Source organism: Scyliorhinus torazame, chromosome 16 (assembly GCF_047496885.1).
Source record: "Scyliorhinus torazame isolate Kashiwa2021f chromosome 16, sScyTor2.1, whole genome shotgun sequence".
Taxonomy (NCBI): domain Eukaryota; kingdom Metazoa; phylum Chordata; class Chondrichthyes; order Carcharhiniformes; family Scyliorhinidae; genus Scyliorhinus; species Scyliorhinus torazame.
The window spans coordinates 42325850-42347988 of NC_092722.1; the positions used below are offsets into that span (position 1 = coordinate 42325850).

The following is a 22139-nucleotide window of genomic DNA, read 5'->3' on the forward strand; positions in this document are numbered from 1 at the left end:
TTTGAATTCTGGGAAATTCACAAACTAATCTTATTCAGAAACAGAGCATTCTGATATAGTTAGCGGTGGCGTAGTGGTAACTCAGAGACGCAGGGGACTTGGGTTTGGATCCCACCACGGCAGTTGGTGAGGTTTGAAGCCAATAAAATCTGGAATTAAAAAGTAAATGATGACCACAAAACCATTGTTGACTGTCGTAAAAACCCATCTGGTTCACTAATGTATTTTAGGGAAGGAAATCTGCCGTCCTTACCTGTTCTGGTCTACATGTGACTCCAGATCCACAGCAATGTGGTTGACTCTGAAGTACCCTCTGAAATGGCCCAGCAGGCCACACTGTTCAAGGGTAATTGGGGATGAACAATAAATGCTGGCCCAGCCAGTGACACCCACATCCCATGAATGTTTTGAGTATAATCCATGGTCAGAATTCAGAAATGCAAGGACAAAAGGAGGAAGGAAGATACAGAGAGATAATTAATTGATAGATGATAAAACTCAACTCAGTGAAACAATGTAAAAACATTCAAAGGGCATGCAATAAGCAAAGGTGAAAATGGCAAAAGGGGACCATGAAAAGAAAAGAGGAACATTGAAAATAAACTTGAGTGAATCTTGCAAATATCGGGAAAAAAATACTGCTGAAAGCACAGGTTGGTTTGTCACTCAAAAAGAAAATCAGGCCAACATCTTGGGTTAAAAATACATTTGGTTAAAAGCTTTGTATCAAAAAACATTAACCGTTGGAACTGTTTAGAATGAACAAGTCTGCCCCATGACACCAGTAACCTCGACTGTAAAGTAAATGGAAATGGTGTTTAGATCTGAAGTGACAAGGAAAATATGACATTGTATTCCTAAATTTTGGAACAATTGGAAGCCCAGAGACAGCAAAGGCAGAGTGGCTAAAATGCTGAGGGACGTCAAGGTCACACTTGTGGACAGAACAAGGTTTTTGGGCACAGCTGTCAACTAATTTGTGTTTGGGTGCTCCAGTGTAAAGCAAACAACATCACGATCAACAAAAACTACATTATTAGTACACAGTGCCATATTAGGAGGAAATAGTTTCAGTGTGAGACACTGTGTATGTGTGGAAACATGGTCTTCAGCGTAGGGGCAGGTGAATGAATTAAGTGCTGCATCCGTTGCTGTTGCATGTGAAGGTGCTGAGAACTGGAAGTTGGGAAACTGGGAATTGGGATGCTGAAAGAGTAATGAATGATATCCTGGAAAGAATGGTGGAAAGTACAGGGAAATTTTGTGTGGCAGTGGAACTGTGTAGACAGAATGACAAATAATCTGTTGAATGCAGTGGGATAGAAAATGAGTTTAAAAAACTCAGTTTTACTTCCATGAGAGTAGGAGTAGAGACCACAGGTGCAAGAAATGAGGCACAGAAGAACTAGAGTTATTTGGACCACTGGGAATTCTTGTTTGAGAAAAAAAGTACAACATTTTCGAAGCTCTGGTAAGGAAAGTGAACTCATCAGATCAAATACAATAAAGATAAAGAATCAAGGAGAAAGGGACAGAGCCTTTACAGAAGCCATTGTAGGCCGGAGTATATCCAGGTAATTGCGAGATTCAGGATCAGATGTCTGTGGGAAGCTCATTGTCAGCTTGAAGAGGAGAAATCCAGGAAGGAGAGGAAAGAGGTAGAGTTGAACCATATAAAGGTGAGGGATGGGTGAAAATTGAAATTCTGACGGTAAGAGTGAAAGCAGTATTGACATTTGTGTATGTAATGGAGGCAATCGTTAAGAAGGTGGCATAATTAGCAATGTAATAACAAGTCCTCCACATATCTCAAAAAAGACAAGCACAGTTAGGAAATAATGGGGTCCGAGTGGGACATCTTTTACCTGAGGAAATGAAATGTAAGGAGTAGCTGTTCCAATGAAGGCAAGGGTGGTGATGAATAGGAACTGATTGAACCATTGTTCAAGGAAAAGGTTCTTCTGGTAATGGATTGAGGAGTAGAACAATTGTGTGTTCATGATGAGAAGATGATTGTTGGCAGAAAAATTAAAATAGTCAAATGGTAGAAGGTGACAGAAGAATCTTGGCATAGGTTTGTACTAAGTATACAAGACAGAGGTTTGGGGAAGAACAGACTTGAGATGATTAGTGCGATAGCAGGTTCAAATAATCGATATCAAGGAAGGTCACGTTAATACATTTTGTGGAGGTGGTAAAAATGGGTTATAATCAGATTGGAAAAAAACAGGGATGGATGCAATGTGAGGGGGTAGCAAGGAAGCTCTTCTTATTATCAACAGTCTGGGAAATTATGTTTTAGTGTTTGGTAATACAGTCATGATCCAGAGGCGGATAGAGCATTCAACCAAGAAAATTACCTTCTATTCAAAATGCCCTCTTTGTCAGCAGGTTTGATAATAATGTTTCATTAATCTTACATTTTAGTTGCACTTGTGAATTGATAGGCAATAGGTTACCTGCAACACTCGTGTTGGACCATCAGGAATGACACGCAAAGCCAGAACTCCTGAACCAGGTCTCATCTTCTGGTTTATGAACTGCTGTTCATTTGGAACTTGTTCTAGACCAAGGGAAGTATCTGGACCCAGTATTACTTCTGCTCCATCGTGTAAGCCTGAAATGCCTTTTGATGCCTGGATAAATTAGCACAGATACAGTCAATTGACAATCAATAACCCTCCACACTGATTCTGTATACACCTCCCGCTGCCTCAGGAAGGCAGACAGCATTATCAGAGACCCCTCCCACCCAGGCATTGCCTTCTTCCAGACCCTTCCATCAGGCAGAAGGTACAGAAGTCTGAAGACTCGCACATCCAGACATAGGAACAGCTTCTTCCCCACAGCTACAAGACTCCTCAACGACTCCCCCTCGGATGATCTGTTCCCTGTAAGAACACTATTCACAACACCCTATGCTGCTCTTGCTCATGTATTTGCTTTGTTTGCCTCCTTGTTCCGCACTGTGACCAATCACTGTTCTGTCAATGTACCATTTGTCAATGTTCTCTGTTGATTATTCTTGTGTCTACTATGTACGTACTGTGTACGTTCCTCGGCCGCAGAAAAATACTTTTCACTGTACTTCGGTACATGTGACAATAAATCAAATAAAAATCAAAAAATAAAAATAAAATAACCTCACAAGCACATTAAGGTCTGGGCATATTTTCATTCTGCACCTGGTCAATGTGCTAAGTACATATAGGTGGACCACTGGTGCAGGTTAGCAACGAAGCAGCCATGTTGTGGCATGAGCCAACAAACTTTCAATGTACTTTCTACCTAAAGTATTCTAACCCACACCAAGCCCCATTTAACCCTGCAATGATTGAGCTACAATGGCTCCTGGTGCACCAATAGATAGGATTTGGAAACTTCATCCCTGTGTTCAAATCCCTCCATGGCCTTATCCCTTCATCTCTGAAACTTCTGCCTGCCCTACAACTGATTTCTTCCCAATTTTGGCCTTGTTACCCATCCACTAGTTCACCACCCCACAAAGTAGTCCAAACACATCATCCTTCATCAAAGGGCTGAATAGGCCAGTTCACGTATATGTTTACAAGCTCAACAATATCACTGATGGATTATACTGTATTGTTTTGAGGCAGGCAGGAGGAGAAACTCTATTTGAGAACATTTCACCTCCTGAGACAACTTGGGCAAAACTGGCTAAATTTCCTGGGAACTAACGAACAAACATCAATCAAGTTTGGGATCTGAACTTGGGTCTTTTTGTGAGCCGCCCTATGTTCCACTTTAATGGAGTAGTCAAAGAAGAAAATTAAAAAAAATTTAGAGTATCCAATTCCTTTTTACCAATTAAGGGGCAATTTAGCGTGGCCAATCCACCAACCTGGCACAACTTTGGTCTGTGGGCACGAAACCCACGCAAACACGGGGAGAATATGCAAACTCCACACGGACAGTGACCCAGAGCCGGGATCGAACCTGGGACCTCGGCTTCGCGAGGCAGCAAAGCTAACCACTATGCCATCGTTCCGCCTGAAGGTATTTTATTTTATCAGGGGTATTAGCTTGAACCTATCTCCACATTACTTCTTGACTATGTAACATGCCATTGCAAGTAACTAATTGTACGTGGAATCCTCCGGAAGTCCCCAAAATCACAGACGTCAGCCAATTCAATTCACCCCATTTGATATCACGAAATGGCACACATGGAACAAGTTTACAAATCTCTTTGCAGACCTGTTCGCAACCAGCAACTAATTAGAGAAGGGGGTAACAGATAGGAAGGGAGGGAGTAGAGGGGAGCAGGGAGCACTGTCTGGATGAAAGGGAGGTCGCGTATAGCAGAGGAGGAATGGGAACGAAGACCACTCGCAGAAGGGGACACTGAACCCTCCCACATGGGCCAAACCAGGAAGGCAATTCATCCTAACCTCCCCTGAGAACTCATGGGAACAGGATTCCCCACCCCACCACCACCTCAGCAAATCGAATGTAACTATAAACGATGTAGAGCGTCCTGGCAGTAATTGTAAACACGTGTGTAAAGTTGTGTATAATTCTTCTTACAAAATGTTAAATTTCCCAACAAGAACACTTTAAAAAAACAGTATGATACACACTACTGTTAATATTGTTGGGAAATGATAGAACTGGACCACTGACCCAGAAACGGCAGCAGCTTGTGATACTTGTGTTGGAGGTGTTATTGTTTTGGTTATTATTATTGTTCTATATTGTTCTGCAAAGTTTTGATATTAAGTGCAAAAATTCCAATAAAAATATTTTCAAACAAGAAAAGGTCCTGAAGACTTGTGCTCCAGAACTTGTCACATCCCAAGCAAATCTGTTCCAGAACAACGACAACACTGGCATCTACGTGGCAATGTGGAAATCTCCCAGGTCTGTCTTGTACACAAGGAACAGGACAAATCCAACCAGGCCAATTACCACACCATCAGTCTACTCTCCAACATCGGCAAAGTGATGGAAGGGGCCATCAACAGTGCTACTAAGCAGCATTTACTCAGAAAAAACCTGCTCACAGACGCTCAGTTTGGGTTCTGCCAGATCACTCAGCTCCTGACCTCATTATAGCCTTGGTTCAAACATGGACAAAACAGCAGAGTGCCAGAGGTGAGGTGAGAGTGACTGCCCTTGACATTAAGGCAGCATTTGACAGAGAATGGCATCAAGGAGCCTGATCAAAACTCGAGTTAATAGAAATCGGGGAAAACTCTCCGCTGGTTGGAGTCATATCCGGCACAAAGGAAGATGGTTGTGGTGGTTGGACGTCAATCATCTCACTCCAGGATATCACTGCAGGAATTCCTCAGGGTAGTATCAGAGGCCCAACCAACTTCAGCTCCTTCATCCTATCTTCCATCATAAGGTCAGAAGTAGGGATTTTCGCAGAATACTGTACAATGTTCAGCACCATTTGTGATTCATCGTATATTGAAGTAATTCATGTCCAAATGCAGCAAGACCTGGACAATAAACAGGCTTGAGCTGACAAATGGCAAGCAACATTCGCTCCACACAAAAGTGTCAAGCAATGACCACTTTCAAAATGAGAGGATCTAACCATTGCCCCATTACATTCAACAGCATTACCATTGCTGAATACTCCACAATCAACATCCTGGGGTTATTATTGACCAGAAACTTAACTGGACTCGCCTTAAATATACGGTGGCTGCCAGAGGAGATCAAAGGCTAGGAATCCTGTGCCGAGTAACCCACCTCCTGACACCCCCAAAGTCTGTCCACCATCTACAAGGAAGTCAGGAGTGTAATGGAATACTCTCCACTTGCCTGGATGAGTGCAGCTCCAACACCACTCAAAAAGCTTGACACCATCTTGAATAAGGCAGTCCCGCTTGATTGCTACTACTTCCATAAACATTAATTCTCTCCACCACTGACGAATAGTGGCAGCCATGTGTCCCATCTACAAGATACACTGCAGGAACAGGAACTCATCAAGATTCGTAGGGCATCACCTTCCAAACCCATGACCACTACCATCTAGAAGGACAAGCAGCAGATACTGGTAACCACACCTTCTGGAGGTTTCCATTCAAGTCACTCACAATCGTGATTTGGAAATATATCGTCGTTCCTTCACTGTCGCTGTGTCAAAATCATGGCATTCCCACCCTAACAGCACTGTGCATGTAGCTACACCTCAGGGACCGTAGCGGTTCAAGAAGGCAGCTCACCATCACCGTCTCAAGGAATGGGCAATAAATGCTGGCCTGGCCAGAGACACCCATATCCTGTAAATGAATTTTTAGAATATTTCTGAGTGGTGTGATAAGCTACTATATAAATACAAGCCTGCCTTTTTTCAAATTAAAGTGGCAGAAGTATCAATCCAGACAGAGCAGAAGGTAGCAAGCTTAATTGTAGACTTGTTTCAACAAGGGCAGCAGTTAGTGTGTTCCAGTGTAGAGCAGGGCTTTTCAGTGGGTGGGTCTCAGTTGAGTGTCGGGAGGGTAGCGGAGCAATCGGTTGTGTTGTTCCCACGGTGGTACCAGTCATGAGAGAAGCGCCAAACAGCCGCTTTGCGGCTGCTGCCACCTTTTTAATGGAGATACATTCAGCTGTGTGGAGTCTTCTGGCCAGAAACGGCAGCAGAGAGCTGGCAATGCACCCAGCACGAAGAATTGGCGTGAAACACCGTCCAGGTACGTGCTTTTGGCGCCAAAGCAGGGAACATGGTTGCCTCGATCTTCCAGTTGCTGGCAAGCAAGGCATGTGAACTGTGAAGATGAATGGTTTCCTTAAAAGTAAGAGACGGTCAGGGACCCAAATAGGCAGCTTACCTATTGGACAGGATCTCACAACAAATCTGCTGGAGAGAGCTGCGCAGGAGAGTCCACGGCAGGTCAGAGCAGTGCTACTGTTAGCTCTGCACAGAGCTCCAGGGCCTCTGGTTAACAGTCTACAAAGAAATATAAAGATGATTTCTTGAGGTATAAATTTTATTAATTGTGCCAATGCAAATAAGGATGCAAAGCTCATGTGTGTCATATGCAAGGAAGTACTGGTAAATGAGAGAAGTTTCATATTTTGAAAAAGTGATAGGTGGAAATTCCTTGAGGTTGCGACCCCAGAGTCAGTTATTAACTTAGAGCTGACTCCAGATGAAGACTACACTGCTATAGCTGACCTGTAATACCACATTAAAAACATGCCAAAAGCCCATGAGGCTGTCAGCATTCTGGTGTAGCATCTCCCAGGAGTATCCAGTGCTGAATAAAACATATATTTTGTTGCTTTGGCCTTCACAACATCCTATATGTCCGAGGTTGAATTTTCCTTTTCATCAAGATGGCAAAAAGGAACTGGTGAAAGTCTGCACATGATATGCGCATTGCCCTCTCCTTCTTTGAACCTGACTCAAGTGAGATCGAGAAGACCAAGCAGGCTCCTCTTTCGCATTAAAGGTAAGCAAACGTGGCACGTGTCGCGAAGGTTGGTTGGCATGGGTCCCGAAGGTCGGCAAAAGTGGGTCCCGGAAAAAAATGTTTGAAAAACACTGGGGTAGAGAAAGGGGAATTATTATTTATTTAGTGATTCTTGTGAAAAGTACATCAGTGGATGTTGGAAGCGAATAGAATTAAGGTCAAGTGAGAAATCCAGCACTCACTAATACAAATTAAGATTGTTGCAAGGATTGCAATGATTATGCCCATAAAAGAGGAAATCAGAGATAAAAGGCTTTGTAAAAAAAATGAAACTAGCTGTTTTGTGTCAGCAAAATTATGATTGCCAAATATTTAAAGATAACTTCAGACTGAAGAATGCCATGCACCTTCATAAGAAATACAATCCTTGCTAATATCATTTACATTTCCCCTTCCCTTTTTTGGTGCCCAAAATGATCCATTATTCTCGCTTTGACAGGCTGGGCACCAGACCTGCTTTCAGGCCCAATCCAATCTTCCTCTGATAGCGTTCAAATTAGAAATTGCATCAAGACAGCTCAGGTGACACTGCCAACTTCATCCCTCTTTCCTCACTGACCAGAAGTGTTGTTTCATTTTGTTTCTTCAGCAACTAGTCAAAATTCACAAATGGTTAGTCATATCTGCAGCTAACTCTGCTGGTCACCAGATGTCTTGCAGTAGAGCACAATGATGGCAGTGTGAAATACTCGCCCTAACAAAGACACTGCAATGTTACCTCCTACACAAGCTTCCATCTGGCGAGGTTCCAGATTTGTAAATTTTGCTACAATTTGTAAAATTGACTCATATGCATGGCAATGCTGGAAAACATCCAGAGAAGTACACCATTATACATTTTGTCCTTTTAAACTTGGATAGTCTGAACAGTTTGACCAAACACAAGGCTGGAGCACTGATGATTACAGATCTGCCACTGGGAGCAGTAATGGATGAGAGCTATTTAAGCTGGCAAATTAAGAGCAATATGCTAAAGGTGAATAGGCTGAACTTGGGTTTTGCTATAATGTATCAGTACCAGCATGCTGAACAAGTCCTGAAATTGTCCCGTGTTGCTATTCTGTTCCCTCGCTCATTTTCTCATTGTACAGACTAACGCGGGATAGAACTAAAGTGACTGTTGAACCACTTCCATTGCAACTTATCGGTGGCGGCAATATAAATCTGTGAAGGTTTATTCTGACACTGTCATTGTTTTACCTGCACTATCATTCTTGCCATGCCACAGCTCAGACGTCCATCTCGAAAACACCATGTCTGTGTACAACTGCGACGTCGCTCTGGCTTTTTCAGCATGAGTGGCTCATTTCTGCAGATAGAAAGCGAGGAGAAATTAGATAAATATACATAAAAATTAATAACCCGCATACACACTCTGCAAATAAATATAAAACAGAGTCCCCTTTTTGCTGGCCTAGTGGATAAGTATGCTGCACAATATAATAAATTAGAGCAGACAGTCTCAGGCTTAAAACCCAGACGCCTTGACATCTGGGATATAAAATTTGTCGTACAGACTTCCTGAACTAATGAGGGAAAAATTAGTTACGTTTTCTGCTCCCAATTGCAATTTGATGATTTAGATGCAAGTGTGGACAACGTGAAATCGCAGGTTCAAGTTAAGCTGTACCCTGTGGTGATCCCCCATCCGAGTAGACAACTTGCAATCATCAAAGACTGGAGAATGCATGGAGGAACTCAAAAACCCCGAAGTCGGAGACCTGGCTATCGGACATGGCTAGCTTTCTCTGTTTGGAGAAAATGAAGCTCGCCTTGAGAGGGTCACTGTTAGGGTTCACCCGGAGGTGGCAACCGTTCGTTGACTTCTTTGCGGGAAATTAATCGTCAGCAGACCCGGGGGGGGAGCAGTTCGCTGACTTTAAAAAAAAAAGGGTTGCTCCACCACGATAACATGCTGGGGGCAGCCTGAACAAGCTGAGAATGGGATTTTGCCCTTTCGGTGACAGGAAATCCTGCTCCCAAGAGTTCTGCTCAATCTAATTGGCTGGCAGCTGAGTTGTCCCAGCAGTGCCAGCGTGCACAATGGAGTCATGAGAAGATGACAATGGAAACCTGGCTTGAAGGTAAATTCGGGGTCAGCGAAGGATTGGGGGCTCTAGCGAGGGGAGGTTTGTGGGTTGGGTTCAATAGGTTGACAGCATCTTGTGGTGGTGCCTCCAATGGGCAAGGGGGCTCCCCCAAATGAGGTAACCCCCCCCCCCAACTCACCCACACACACGTCCTTCCTGCCTTTTCCCTGGAGTTCAGTTGTGGGCTTACCACTACTATATGATAACAGCGAAGACAGGGAGATTCTGAAATGGCCTTTAATTGGCGAACTAAGGGCCCCAATAGGTCTGGGGGTAAGTGGGCTGGCTGACGATTCACCAACCCACTGTAATATGGGAGACAGGGGCTGGAGAGGAAGCTGGTGGGCTAGCCATCTGTTTTATTTTTCATGCCTCCCCCACCTTTTCAACATTTTTGCTTTTGAGTTGAAGTAATTTCACAGACTTCATTTAGTCTCCCTTATCATGGACACTACCCTATCCATTTAACATCTTGAAAAAAAGTGCTTCCTCAATTCTCCAATCCCCAAAGGTAAGCAAGAAAAGGATTGGAATTTTCTGTCATCGTCATACTATTCATTCATTGAAGGGAACACGGAGAGCTGGTGGCAAGTAAGTTACATGGAGAACTATTAACACTCTTAATACACCGCCAGAAATGAAAAGACATTGATGTCACATCACTGGGTATCAAATCTTGAATCTTTTGGTCACTGTTGAACCTGGAAATGAAATGAAAATTGCTTATTGTCACAAGTAGGCTTCAAATGGAGTTACTGCGAAAAACCCCTAGTTGCCACATTCCGGCACCTGTTCGGGGAGGCTGGTACGGGAATTGAACCGTGCTGCTGGCCTGCCTTGGTCTGCTTTAAAAGCCAGCTATTTAGCCCAGTGTGCTAAACCAGCCCCATGGGAACCTTGGACACTAACATGAAGGAGATGAATGTGTCCCTTAAAATACAAAATAAGGCAGTTTACAATTCCACAAAACCTTATAATTGCTCACAAAATCTGAATGGTCTTGTTCCCTATCAGAATGTTAAAGTTTGAATTCCTATCCCTGACTTGAACGCCCAGATGATTTAACTGGAACATCATCTTCCCCTGCTCTCCTTGCCCGAGTTTACCTGCTGTCAGTGATGGCAGCCAAGCCTGCAATGTCTAGGACCAATCCAGAGTCTGAATGTCTACTGGATGAGGGTTTGTTGGGGTTATGAGGAGGAGAAGAGCCCTCATGGCATAACGTCCCATTTCCAGTCATGCGCCAAAGCTGTGATCTTTTACCTGGTTCCTGGATTTGCATAGATTAAAATAGAATCTTATTATGCGTTATAGATTAAAAAACTGAATAAGACACACGCTAGAACTGTGATATAACACAAGCTAAGTATAACAAAATATTTTAACTGCAATAGATTCCTCCTGAAGACATCTACACTTACCATGCTGTGGTTGCAGGGCACAAACTGCCTCTGGTGCCTTGCCCATGTGGCCATTTTTCATGCTCAAATGTTGACACTGAGTTTGAACTTACTCACCCAACCATGAAGAGCACTGCAGCTATGTGGCATGGTGGCACAGTGGTTAGCACTACTGCCTTGCAGCGCTAGGGACCCGGATTCAATTCCAGCCTTGGATGAGTGTGTAGAGTTTGCACATTTTCCCAGAGTCAGCTTGGGGTTTCCTCTGGGTGCTCCGGTTTCCTCCCACAGTCCAAAGATGTGCAGGTTAGGTTGGGTTACAGCAATAGGGTGGGGCAGTGGGCCGAGGTACAGTACGCCGACCCACAGCTACAACACTATGTATGTATGAGTACACCTTAAAAGTACATAATTGGCTGTAAAGCGCTTTGTGATGTCTGGTGGTCATGAAAGGTCCTATCATAGAATTTACAGTGCAGGAGGAGGGCATTTGGCCCATCGAGTCTGCACCGGTCCTTGGAAAGAGCACCCTACTCAAGCCTACACCTCCACCCTATCCCCAGAACAAGATACTTTTGAATAAAAAATCATTTTAACACTAAACAGTGCAAACGACTCTATCCTAAACAATACCACCTGATCACCTGTGCCTTTGGGAATTAAACCTCTTGAACTAAAGTCAATTTCATAGCAGCCTCAATAGAAATTAAAACAAAATCCATTTCAAATGCATGAAAATCTCAAAATGCTACAATAATTCAACACAATCCTATTTAGGTTGCAACATCTCTACTCAAAATGAAGAAACAAGTTCAAATTGGCTACACAGGCAAAATATACATTAACAAAGCATTCAGGTGTGATGCCCAAGATCTCATAGGATCAAAAGAAAGGTTAGTAGTTGTCCTTAATGTTTCAAATATTTATAGGCGTGATTATGATCAAGGGTTAAAATCAACCATTAAATAAATTCCTCAAATCTCAAACGGATTACCAAATATATACATATATAGTGGTAGAGTGTGGCTTCTGCCCATAACCACCTATTCATTTTCAATCTTAGGAAGGGAAAAACGTCAAGCTATAACCAAAAAAAAGGAGGGGAGGGAAAAAGCACATCACTCGTGACCATCTCCAGGTAGGTATTTTTTCAATTGTGGTAAAAAGTTAGGAACAGGTTGTATACTTTGTCAGCGCAGAGACAATGGAAAATAATCAAGTAGAAAAAAATACCAGTTGAGAAATTAAACTAACTCCTTCCTTGCATACTCACAGGTTTCACTGCAATCATTTTACGGTCAAAAAGAAATTTGAATTTACGTTACACTTTTAACATTAGAAAAGTTCCAATGTGTTTCACAGCTTAGAAACTAAACCACTAAAAACTCAGCTGCCAATGGTGATATGAACAAGTGAAGCCCAATGAGGGATTTGAACAAAGTATCAAGATGTCAGTGAACTGGGAGCCAATGCAGCTCACCGAACACAGGCAATACGTATATGGAGCTTTGTGCAAGTTAGTATATGGACAGCAGATAACAGGAGGCTGGCCAAGAGAGCATTGGAATAGTTGAGTGATCATGTCAAGGTCACAGATAAAAGTTTAAGCATCTGATAAGCTGACACAGCGGCCAAGATATTTGTGCTGGTACACAGATAGAAGTTTTGAAGGGAAGAGGCAACACTGAACTTGCTTCATTATTATTGGGCGGCGAATGTGGACAATGTGCGGTGGTGGTGGGTAAGAGGGGTAGAGTGGGCTAGGATGGAGGAGGAATCTTGTAAGGGGTCTAGTTTGAGGGCTATGATGATAGCAGCGTTTCCAATGGCTCCGAGTAGGTATTCAGGGAGCCTGGTGGTGCAAACCACGGTGAAGATATGGAATCAGTTGAGGAGTCATTTTAGATTTTAGGGCGGAAAGGATGTCAGTGCTAATGCCGCTGTGCGAGAATCATAGGTTTGAGCCGGGAGATGGAGGAAAGTGGGGCTGGCCAAGGTGAGGAATCTGTATTTGGAGGAAGAGTTTGCCAGTCTGCAGGAGCTAAAGGAGAGGGTAGAACTGCCGTGGTCGAGTGAGTTCAGCTATCTGCAGCTTGAGGACTTTGCGCAAAAGGTCTGGAGGGGGTTCCCTAGGTTGCCGAGATAGAGCCTGCTGAAGTGACTGTTGCTTACGGACATGGAAAGGGAGGGAAGAATTGGGGATATATACAAATGGCTGGGGGAGCAGGGAGGTGAGCGGGTGATGAAGATCAAGGAGAAATGGGAAGCGGAGTTGGGAGGGGACGCAAGGACAAGGCATTTTTTCCCATGTGCTGCAGCTATTTATATAGCTTGAAGTAAACAGGAGTGCAGGGCTATTGATTCTCTATTGCACTATCTTTGTGTGCACTATCACAGGTCAAGTAATCTTAACCAACAAAATTTAGTTTTCAATCTGATCTATTTATAACAGTTCCATAAGTGTCATACTGGTTTTGTTCCACTCATCCTGCTGCTGTCCTCAACTCCTCATCCGATTGTCATTCTGACAACTCCCCAGGCTTTCAAATGCAAATACATTGACTGAATCCAGGAAAGACCATTATTCCTCTCCCCTCCACCAAATGTGAATAATAAAAATGCAAATTCCTTCCACTGTCATGGGGCTAACAGAATTGGTAAAAATAAATTAAAACTCACTACTGCGCCTTGCAGACCAAGCCGGTCCTCAATGCAATCCTGTCTCTGCAGAATTAACTAATCTGTGAAACTGCGCTACAATTGATACCATCACCCTGGACTGGGTTGCAGTAGAAACTGCTATCTAGAATAGAATTGGACTCGGCTGTGATATTCTCCATCATCAAATAGTAGAAAAATCTCAGCTGAGCACAATACGTACTTTCTAGGTCCCTCTATGAATATCTGTGAAAGAGATAGAACTGCACGGCAGTAAGTGTCAACATCTTCTGGAGAGGAAAAGGAGACGTATACATACATGTGCCTTGAAAGGGTCAGAAAAATGTCACAGCCATACTTATAAATTGCATCTATCGAGGGTGGCACAGTGCCGGTGGTTAACACTGCTGCCTCACGGCGCCGAGGACCCCGGGTTCAATCCCAGCCCTGGGTCACTGTTCGAGTGGTTTGCACATTCTCCCCGTGCCTGCTCCATATCTTGCCCCCACAACCCAAAGATGTGCAGAGTAGGTAGATTGGTCACGCTAAATTGCCTCTTAATTGGGGGAAAAAAATAATTGGATAGTCTAAATTTTTACAAAATAAAATTGAATCTATCGTATTTGTTCAATTCCAACTGCATTGAAAATATTCCTTGCAACAAAGTTGGGAAAAAAAAGCAACAGAGATGTACATTCTTTGTGTTTACCTTTTTCTTTTAAAAAAACAACATACTTTATTGCAAACTTGTATCGAAGCAGGTTACAGCAAGTAAACACCCTGGGAAACTATACAGTCTGTACAGACTTTTCTCCTTTTCACCCTCCCTCTCCCCATCACCCACCACCTCCCCACGATAAATAGCTCCTCAAACAGTCACAAACATCCCCCACCTTGTCTCAAACTCCCCCGCTAAGCCACTCAACTCATACTTTATCTTCTCTAACCACAGGAAGCCGTACAGATCACCCAACCAAGCCACTACCCCTGGTGACGATGCCGACCGCTACTCCAGCACAATTCGCCGCCGTGCAATCAGAGAGGCGAAGGCCAAGACATCGGCCTTCCTCCTCTCCATGAGCTCCGGCTTCTCTGAAACCCCAAATAGCGCCGCCAAAGGATCGGGTCCACCTCCTCCACTATCCTGGCTAAGACCGCAAACAGTCCCGCCCAGAACCTTCCCAATTTTTCCCACCCCAAAACATGTGCGCGTGATTCGCTGGCCCCCGCCCACACCTCTCACACTCATCTGCTACCCCCTGAAAGAACCCACTCATTCTCGCCCGAGTAATATGCACCCTGTGCACCACCTTAAACTGAATCAGGTTCATCCTTGCACAAGAGGAGGTCCCGTTTACCCTTCGCAGTGCCTCACTCCATACTCCCCAATTGATCTCTATTCCCAACTCCGCTTCCCATTTCTCCTTGATCTTCACCACCCGCTCACCTCCCAGCTCCCCCAGCCACTTATATATATCCCCAATTTTTCCCTCCCCTTCCACATCCGGAAGCAGCAGTCGCTCGAGCAGGGTGTATCCCGGCAACCTAGGGAACCCCTTCCAGCCCTTTTGTGCAAAGTCCCTAACCTGCAGATACCGGAACTCACTACCCCTCAGCAACTCTACCCTCTCCCTGAGCTCCTCCAGACTGGCAAACCCCTCCAAATACAAATTCCTCACCTTGACCAGCCCTGCTTCCCTACAACTCCTGTGTACACTATCCATCCCTCCCGGCTCAAACCCATGATTCTCGCACAGCGGGGTTAGCACCGACATCCCTTCCACCCTAAAATGCCTCCTCAGTTGATTCCATATCTTGACCGGGGACTGCACCACTGGGCTCCCTGAATACCTACTCGGAGCCATTGGCAATGCTGCCATCACCATAGCCCTCAAACTAGACGCCTTACAAGATTCCGCCTCCATCCTAACCCACTCTACCCCTTCTCCTTCCCACCACTGCCGCACCTTGTCCATATTCGCCGCCCAATAATAATGAAGTAAGTTCGGCAATGCCAACCCCCCCGCTGCCTCTGCAGCAGGGTCCTCCCTACCCACGGCACCTTCCCCGCCATACCAAGTTCGAGATGATCGTGTCCACTTTCCAAAAAAAGGCCTTTGGTATAAAGATCGGGAGAGCCTGAAAGATAAACAAGAACCTCGACAGAATATTCATTTTCACCATTTGGAGTGTTTACCTTTTTCTTCAGTATCACTCTTCCAGTTTTAGGTGCAACATCCAGCACTAATTCCGCACATCTAACATTTTTCTTTCCGGAACCTCGAGTAACCGGCCTGCCTGAAGATTCTGTGAGCCTAATTTAAAGAAACCACAAAGCTAACATCACAGGTTTCATACATCTAAATTGCACCTTTCACAACCTCAGCACCTATTTGAGTGCTCCACAGTCAATCAAGTGCTTTTAAAGTGAAATCACTGATTTAATACAAGAAAATGGGGCAGCCAATAGTGTAGAGCAAAAACGGCCAGAGAATAGCCGGGTCTGTGGCCACGCATGCGCACGGCAACGGGCTACAGAGGTCGCGCCGTACAACATGGTGCCGGCCGCGAGTGTACCTGACCTGTCAGATAGTGCACCTCTGGACCACCATCGCCTCCCCTGGACCACCCCCCACCTGTCCCCCCAGCCCTCGCCGAAGCCCCCCCGGCCAGCGGCATGGCTTGCCCCCAACTGTGGCGGTGCTGGACATAGGGCGGAGCGTTGGCGGAGGGCCTTCAGGTAACGTCCTGAGGCTGTACCAATGGTGTGCGGTGTACTCCGATGATGCCGTTTGGGAGGGGTCGGAGCATCTGAAAACAGGCACCGCACCCAGTTCGGTCGTAAAAAGGGATTCTACGCCAGATCGCCGATCACGAAATCGGCATTGGCAAGCAGAGAATCCCACCCCAGATCTTTTTCCAAGTTTATGGCAAGTTTAGAGAGATAAATTCTAGAATGAAAAGTAGCTTTCATTCTCTAATGGTACAAGGACTGAGGGACACAGATTTAAGACTTTGGGTATGAGATCTTTTTTTAATTTTAAGCAAATTGTAATGAGCTGGAACTTGCTGCCTACAAGGGTGATGGAAGTGGAGACAATGGTTTCAAAAGGAAACTGGGTGAGCATGAGGGAAATAAACTTCAGGACTACTGGGATAGGAGGGGAGGAATGGGATTGGCTAGATTTCTCTAGAGTTGGACGCAATGTGCTCAGTTACCTCTTCCTGTGCCAAAATAATTCTATCAATCTTTGAGAGGGTAGACAGAGCCTCACATTTGATGTGAAATATCACATTTGATGTGAAAGAGGGCACCTTCGGCACTGCACGGAATGTCAGCCTATTATGTGAACAAGTCTCTAGGCAACATTTTACTGCCACCCGGACCAGGATGCGCCGCTTAGGGACTGTTTAGCATAGGGCTAAATCGCTGGCTTTGAAAGCAGATCCAGGCAGGCCAGCAGCACGGTTCAATTCCCGTAACAGCCTCCCCGAACAGGCGCTGGAATATGGCGACTAGGGGCTTTTCACAGTAACTTCATTTAAAGCCTACTTGTGACAATAAGCGATTTTCATTTCATTTCATTGCATTTCTTGCTGCCTACATGCCCCAACTTGCCCCTTCTGCAAGCTTACCTGCAGCAAGGGAGGTGCTGGGTAACCCAAAAGCTAACTGAAACCCATAAGAGTCCAAGTAATATCCACTTAACAACCTTTTCCTCCCGCTGCTGGAATTGTACCCATGGTTGGGTGACCGTCATCAAGTACCCACCCCGCCATGTTTCATCCAGTGGTTGGGGGAGGAAAGGAAGTTCTTTCTTTCAGACAATTCCCCCTTATCCATTTTGCTGGGTCCTACCAGTCTGACCCCGGCAAAACCCTGGACTTATTGTGGCCACTGCTCCCAGTGGCGCTGTTAGGACGAGGGAGCTGGCAGCTCTCAAGAGGCAGGATTTCCTCCCTGATGAGGTTGTATGGCCCGCCACAAGTCAATTAATGGCTGTTAAATAGCTGCAAAGCAAGCCGGACAAGTGGACACAGGCTGGATCCAGAAGTTTACATTATTTGAAAAAAAAAGAAAATCGCTTATTGTCACGAGTAGGTTTCAATGAAGTTACTGTGAAAAGCCCCTAGTCGCCACATTCCGGCCCCTGTTCGGGGAGGCTGGTACGGGAATTGAGCCTGCCTTGGTCTGCTTTAAAAGCCAGCGATTTAGCCCAGTGTGCTAAACCAGCCCCTGTTGTAATGTAAAACTAGTTAGAACACCAGAAACCATCTAAAGTATCAGAACTATTAAAAATACTGTTATAAATTACTATTCATTTTTTAATTATTCAGTATTTAAGTGACATCCTCATATAGTCACTGTTGTCCAGAAGAGGAGATTCAGGGGGACTTTTCAGTTTTCACACTCCCTGCTGGGGAGCTTGCCAACTGGTAACACAGTCTGGAAGTCTGAGCATGCAAAAAATCATTTCCTGCCCATTTAATTGAATGTTCAGAAAATAGTGTGTACTGTACACTTAAATTTACAATATGTACTATCAGTGTACAAGGTTCCCTAACAGGAGCACAAAGTTGGAAATGTATCCCTTTCTCCCTCTAAGTACTGAATTCCACTGCAATTAGGTCATTTAAATCGGAACATTTTGTGCAGAATATATGTGTAAGTTGCTCTCTTATTTTAAAATGTTTATTGAGTACATTCTGACCTCTGAGCTACTTGCTTCCCTTCTTTCTTCCAGAACGGGGCAGCATTAACTTTACAAATGGGCTAGTTATTTTATTTCCCTTCAAATTCTTAAATAGTCCACTAATTAGTTAAGGAGAAGGTAGGAAACTTCGTCCCAGTCAGCTGTCTTCACTATTTTTGAAGTTCGATTTGAGGTTTTCTGCTTTCTTGTGCTAGAGATACCTGGCTTCTACCTGGAAGCTACTGCATATTGTGGTCAAACATGTAAACGTCCAGTGCAGTATACAAGACCACAAACACATTGTTTACCAGATTAGTTGATCTTGGCATGGGAAGAAACTGAGGGACAATACAGGAGTCACTAAAATGTTAACATTTCCAAATAAAATGTATTTAGATTTCTTCCCCAGCAAAGACCTTCCCTCGGTCTACCTTGACTACACACCTCCCTCTGACTACACACTTCCACCCTGCCCTCTGACCAACTACCTTGACAACACACGAAGAAAACAATTTTAAATACAGTTCTGGAACTAACTGGTGAGCTGCTATGTAACATTGTTGGCTGCATTACGCTTAAAGGTTGGATATTTCCTTGGTTCCTATAGAACTCTAATCTTGAAATTTACATAATTACAGACAATTATATAGAAACAATACATTACTTCCAGTTGAGAATATCTTTTGAAAGCACCAAAACAATGATTCATGGCGCCTGAAGTTGCAACCAATTATTGAAAACCAACAGAGTACATTAAAAAGCTGACAGCAAGTTTAATTCCAAGCAACAGAAATCTGAAGCCTACCCAGAGAAGGTGTATGTGGCAGCAATGTAGATGAAATTTTCATAGTAAAGCTGTTTAGACTCTTTGAAATCATTCATATCACAGGTAATTTCTGATGAACCTGCCCCTTTCACTGTTAGCGTGATGAACTGCTGAAGGACAGGCTCGTCCCAGGCATAATTCAGTGAGGTGCCTGGTTTTACCTCTGTCTTTAGTCTTGGTTCTACCACCCCATGTTGATTGAAAATGATTGCAACCTGATGCAAAAGAGAAAGAGGAGAGTTCAGGAGTTTGCTGTGAAGGCTGAATATATATTTTGCTACTCCACTTCATTGGTATAACATTGGTGGCACGGTAGCATAGTGGTTAGCACAATTGCTTCACAGCTCCAGGGTCCCAGGTTCGATTCCTGGCTTGGGTCACTGTCTGTGCGGAGTCTGCACGTTCTCCCCGTGTGTGCGAGAGTTTCCTCCGGGTGCGCTGGTTTCCTCCCACAATCTAAAGATGTGCAGGTTAGGTGGATTGGCCATGCTAAATTGCCCTTAGTGTCCAAAAAGGTTAAATGGGGTTACTGGGTTATGGGACTAGGGTGGAGGAATGGGCTTAGGTAAGGTGCCCGTTCCAAGGGCTGGTGCAGACTCGATGGGCCGAATGGCCTCCTTCTGCACTGTAAATTCTATGATTAGGTTCCCTAAAGCTCCTTGTGCTTGCTAGACGGCAGGAATAGCTCTCTGTAGGAATACCTAAGTTGTCATGAACAAACATGGCAGCACGGTAGCATTGTGGATAGCATAATTGCTTCACAGCTCCAGGGTCCCAGGTTCGATTCTGGCTTGGGTCACTGTCTGTGCGGAGTCTGCACATCCTCCCCGTGTGCGCGTGGGTTTCCTCCGGGTGCTCCGGTTTCCTCCCACAGTCCAAAGATGTGCAGGTTAGGTGGATTGGCCATGATAAATTGCCCTTAGTAACCACAATTGCCCTTAGTGTTGGGTGGGGTCGCTGGGTTATGGGCATAGGGTGGAGGTGTTGACCTTGGGTAGGGTGCTCTTTCCAAGAGCCGGTGCAGACTCGATGGGCCGAATGGCCTCCTTCTGCACTGTAAATTCCATGATAACATCAATCAGAGGTTGAAGCACAAAATTGGAAGTATTGTAAATTTATGGTTGGTTATCTGACCTTCGGACTCAATACATGGTAACAATACAAAAATCAACTTCTACCAATTGGCATGTTGGGTTCCAATACATTGAACTACCTAGTTTAAACTGATGCGTCTGATTTCAGTCACATATTGTGGCAAAGAAACAAACACGGTCAACAATTGACTTGAATGTCCAAGAATAGTTTCAGCACTTTTATATTAATCCAGTGCTAATAACATAAACATAAGAAACTTTAAAAATAATTTTCTGTGTTTTCTTGCCTGGGTTCTTGGCTCACTATTTTCTTTTATATTTAGTTCAATTGCCTGGCTAATATAATCTGCCTTCTCTTAATTTTTAACAATTAAATACTTTCCGTGTCCTTTTTCCTGTATCCATCAGATCTATTCTGGAGGCAGAAAATCCTCCAGCAAAATGCAAAAGTCTTAAGATTGACTTGTTCTTAGGTATACCCAGTCAACTTTGTACACGTCTTAGCATGTCAAACAGGTGACACGTAAGCAGAATGAGTCATCTCCCATTTGTGGTGACTACATACAGATAAGTTAAGTTATTTGCAATTAGTTTTGTGATTTGTCCTTCACGATTCATGAGGAGCTGATTGCAAATCATGAATATTACTATAGATGTGTAGGTTTAAGTGTGGTAAAAACAGCCCATGGGGATTTACTTCTGAAAAGTTGTCGATGCGGAACGGCGGCGGCAGCTGTTCAGAGTTGCTGAATGCAATATGGTATGTTGCTCCTTTCAGAGTGATCTCCACTCGCAGAAGGTGGCAGCTGCCTTGAGTATCTCTGCAACAAAAAAATTGTTAGGTCAGAAAGTCCTTTGTGCCAGCTTGTTACACAGTACGAAACAACAAGGAATGAGGACAGACAATGTGTACAACTTGAAACCAACATCAGGTTTTTATGACTAATTGCATTGTTAGATCCAACTCCTGTGAACTCAGCGATCTTGTTAAAAAAATACACACTGATTTTCGACAAGACAGACAGCTTCTGTGTGCAGAGATACTGTCGAACCTGCTGAAGACTTCCAGCATTTTCTGGTTTTATTTAAGATTCCCAGCATCCACTGTATTTTGCTTTAGTACTCTGATTTTTCTTTATGCTTTTCATAGGGTGATTCAGTCTGGGATTCTTCCTTGGGAGGGAGGTCCTGAAGTATTTTGCCCACTTATATGTTCTTCACACACAGTGGGAGCAGATGGGATATTTAGTCATGAGGTTAACCTTGATTTTGTTTTCTCACAGGCACAAGTTTTCCTCAGGAATTTCATATTAGGCTAAGGAAGGGGAAATCACAGCCAATTTTCCATTGACTAGTTTAGAGATCTTGAAGCCAAATGTACCACATTTGTCATTGTGGTTAAAATCAAATAGCACAACGTACGTCAGACATCAAATTTGTGTACGCAGCCACAATACATTTAGCCACAATGCCAACAGGATAGGGAGTCCAATGCTTGCCAACATGCATCGCTTGCTTTCTTGGGCAGTCCCTCAGCGTCAAGGATGCTTGCTTCCACTCTGGGGAGGGGGTGGGTTCTGCGGTGGTTGAATTGTCCAAACCACTGCCACAGATTTGGCAGGTGGTGTTTGATGCGGAGGGTGGGACACTCTGGACTCTGCACTCTCCTTCCCCAGTTTATGCTTGGCATCTGCATACTCCACCCTATGACGCTCGAGGTAACTAGCACCCTTGCTTTCTCTCCTGTTTGTGCACTCTAAGGCAAGTGATTCCCAAGTGTCGATGGGGATGTTGCATTTATTTAGGGATGCTTTCAGAGTGTCCTTGTAGCCTATCCTCTGCCCTCCTTGTGATTGCTTGCCATTGCAGAGCTCGGAGTAGAGCACTTGCATAAATGTAGTATCAATAACCCTTCTGCTTTTC

The 22139-nt window shown here is 44.3% G+C and overlaps 1 protein-coding gene across 3 annotated transcripts in view; it reads right to left on the bottom strand.

Moving 5' to 3' along the window:
- Window positions 1-22139, bottom strand: part of vps13d (vacuolar protein sorting 13 homolog D) — a 333180-nt gene that overhangs the window by 124460 nt on the left and 186581 nt on the right. For all 3 annotated transcript variants that reach the window (XM_072478413.1, XM_072478411.1, XM_072478412.1), the window contains 6 exons: window positions 20914-21037; window positions 19102-19337; window positions 15800-15917; window positions 10651-10814; window positions 8655-8763; window positions 2460-2636 (listed from right to left, as the gene is read on the bottom strand). In XM_072478413.1, coding sequence (XP_072334514.1) covers window positions 2460-2636; window positions 8655-8763; window positions 10651-10814; window positions 15800-15917; window positions 19102-19337; window positions 20914-21037 — 928 coding nt within the window. The remainder of the gene's footprint in view (window positions 1-2459; window positions 2637-8654; window positions 8764-10650; window positions 10815-15799; window positions 15918-19101; window positions 19338-20913; window positions 21038-22139) is intronic.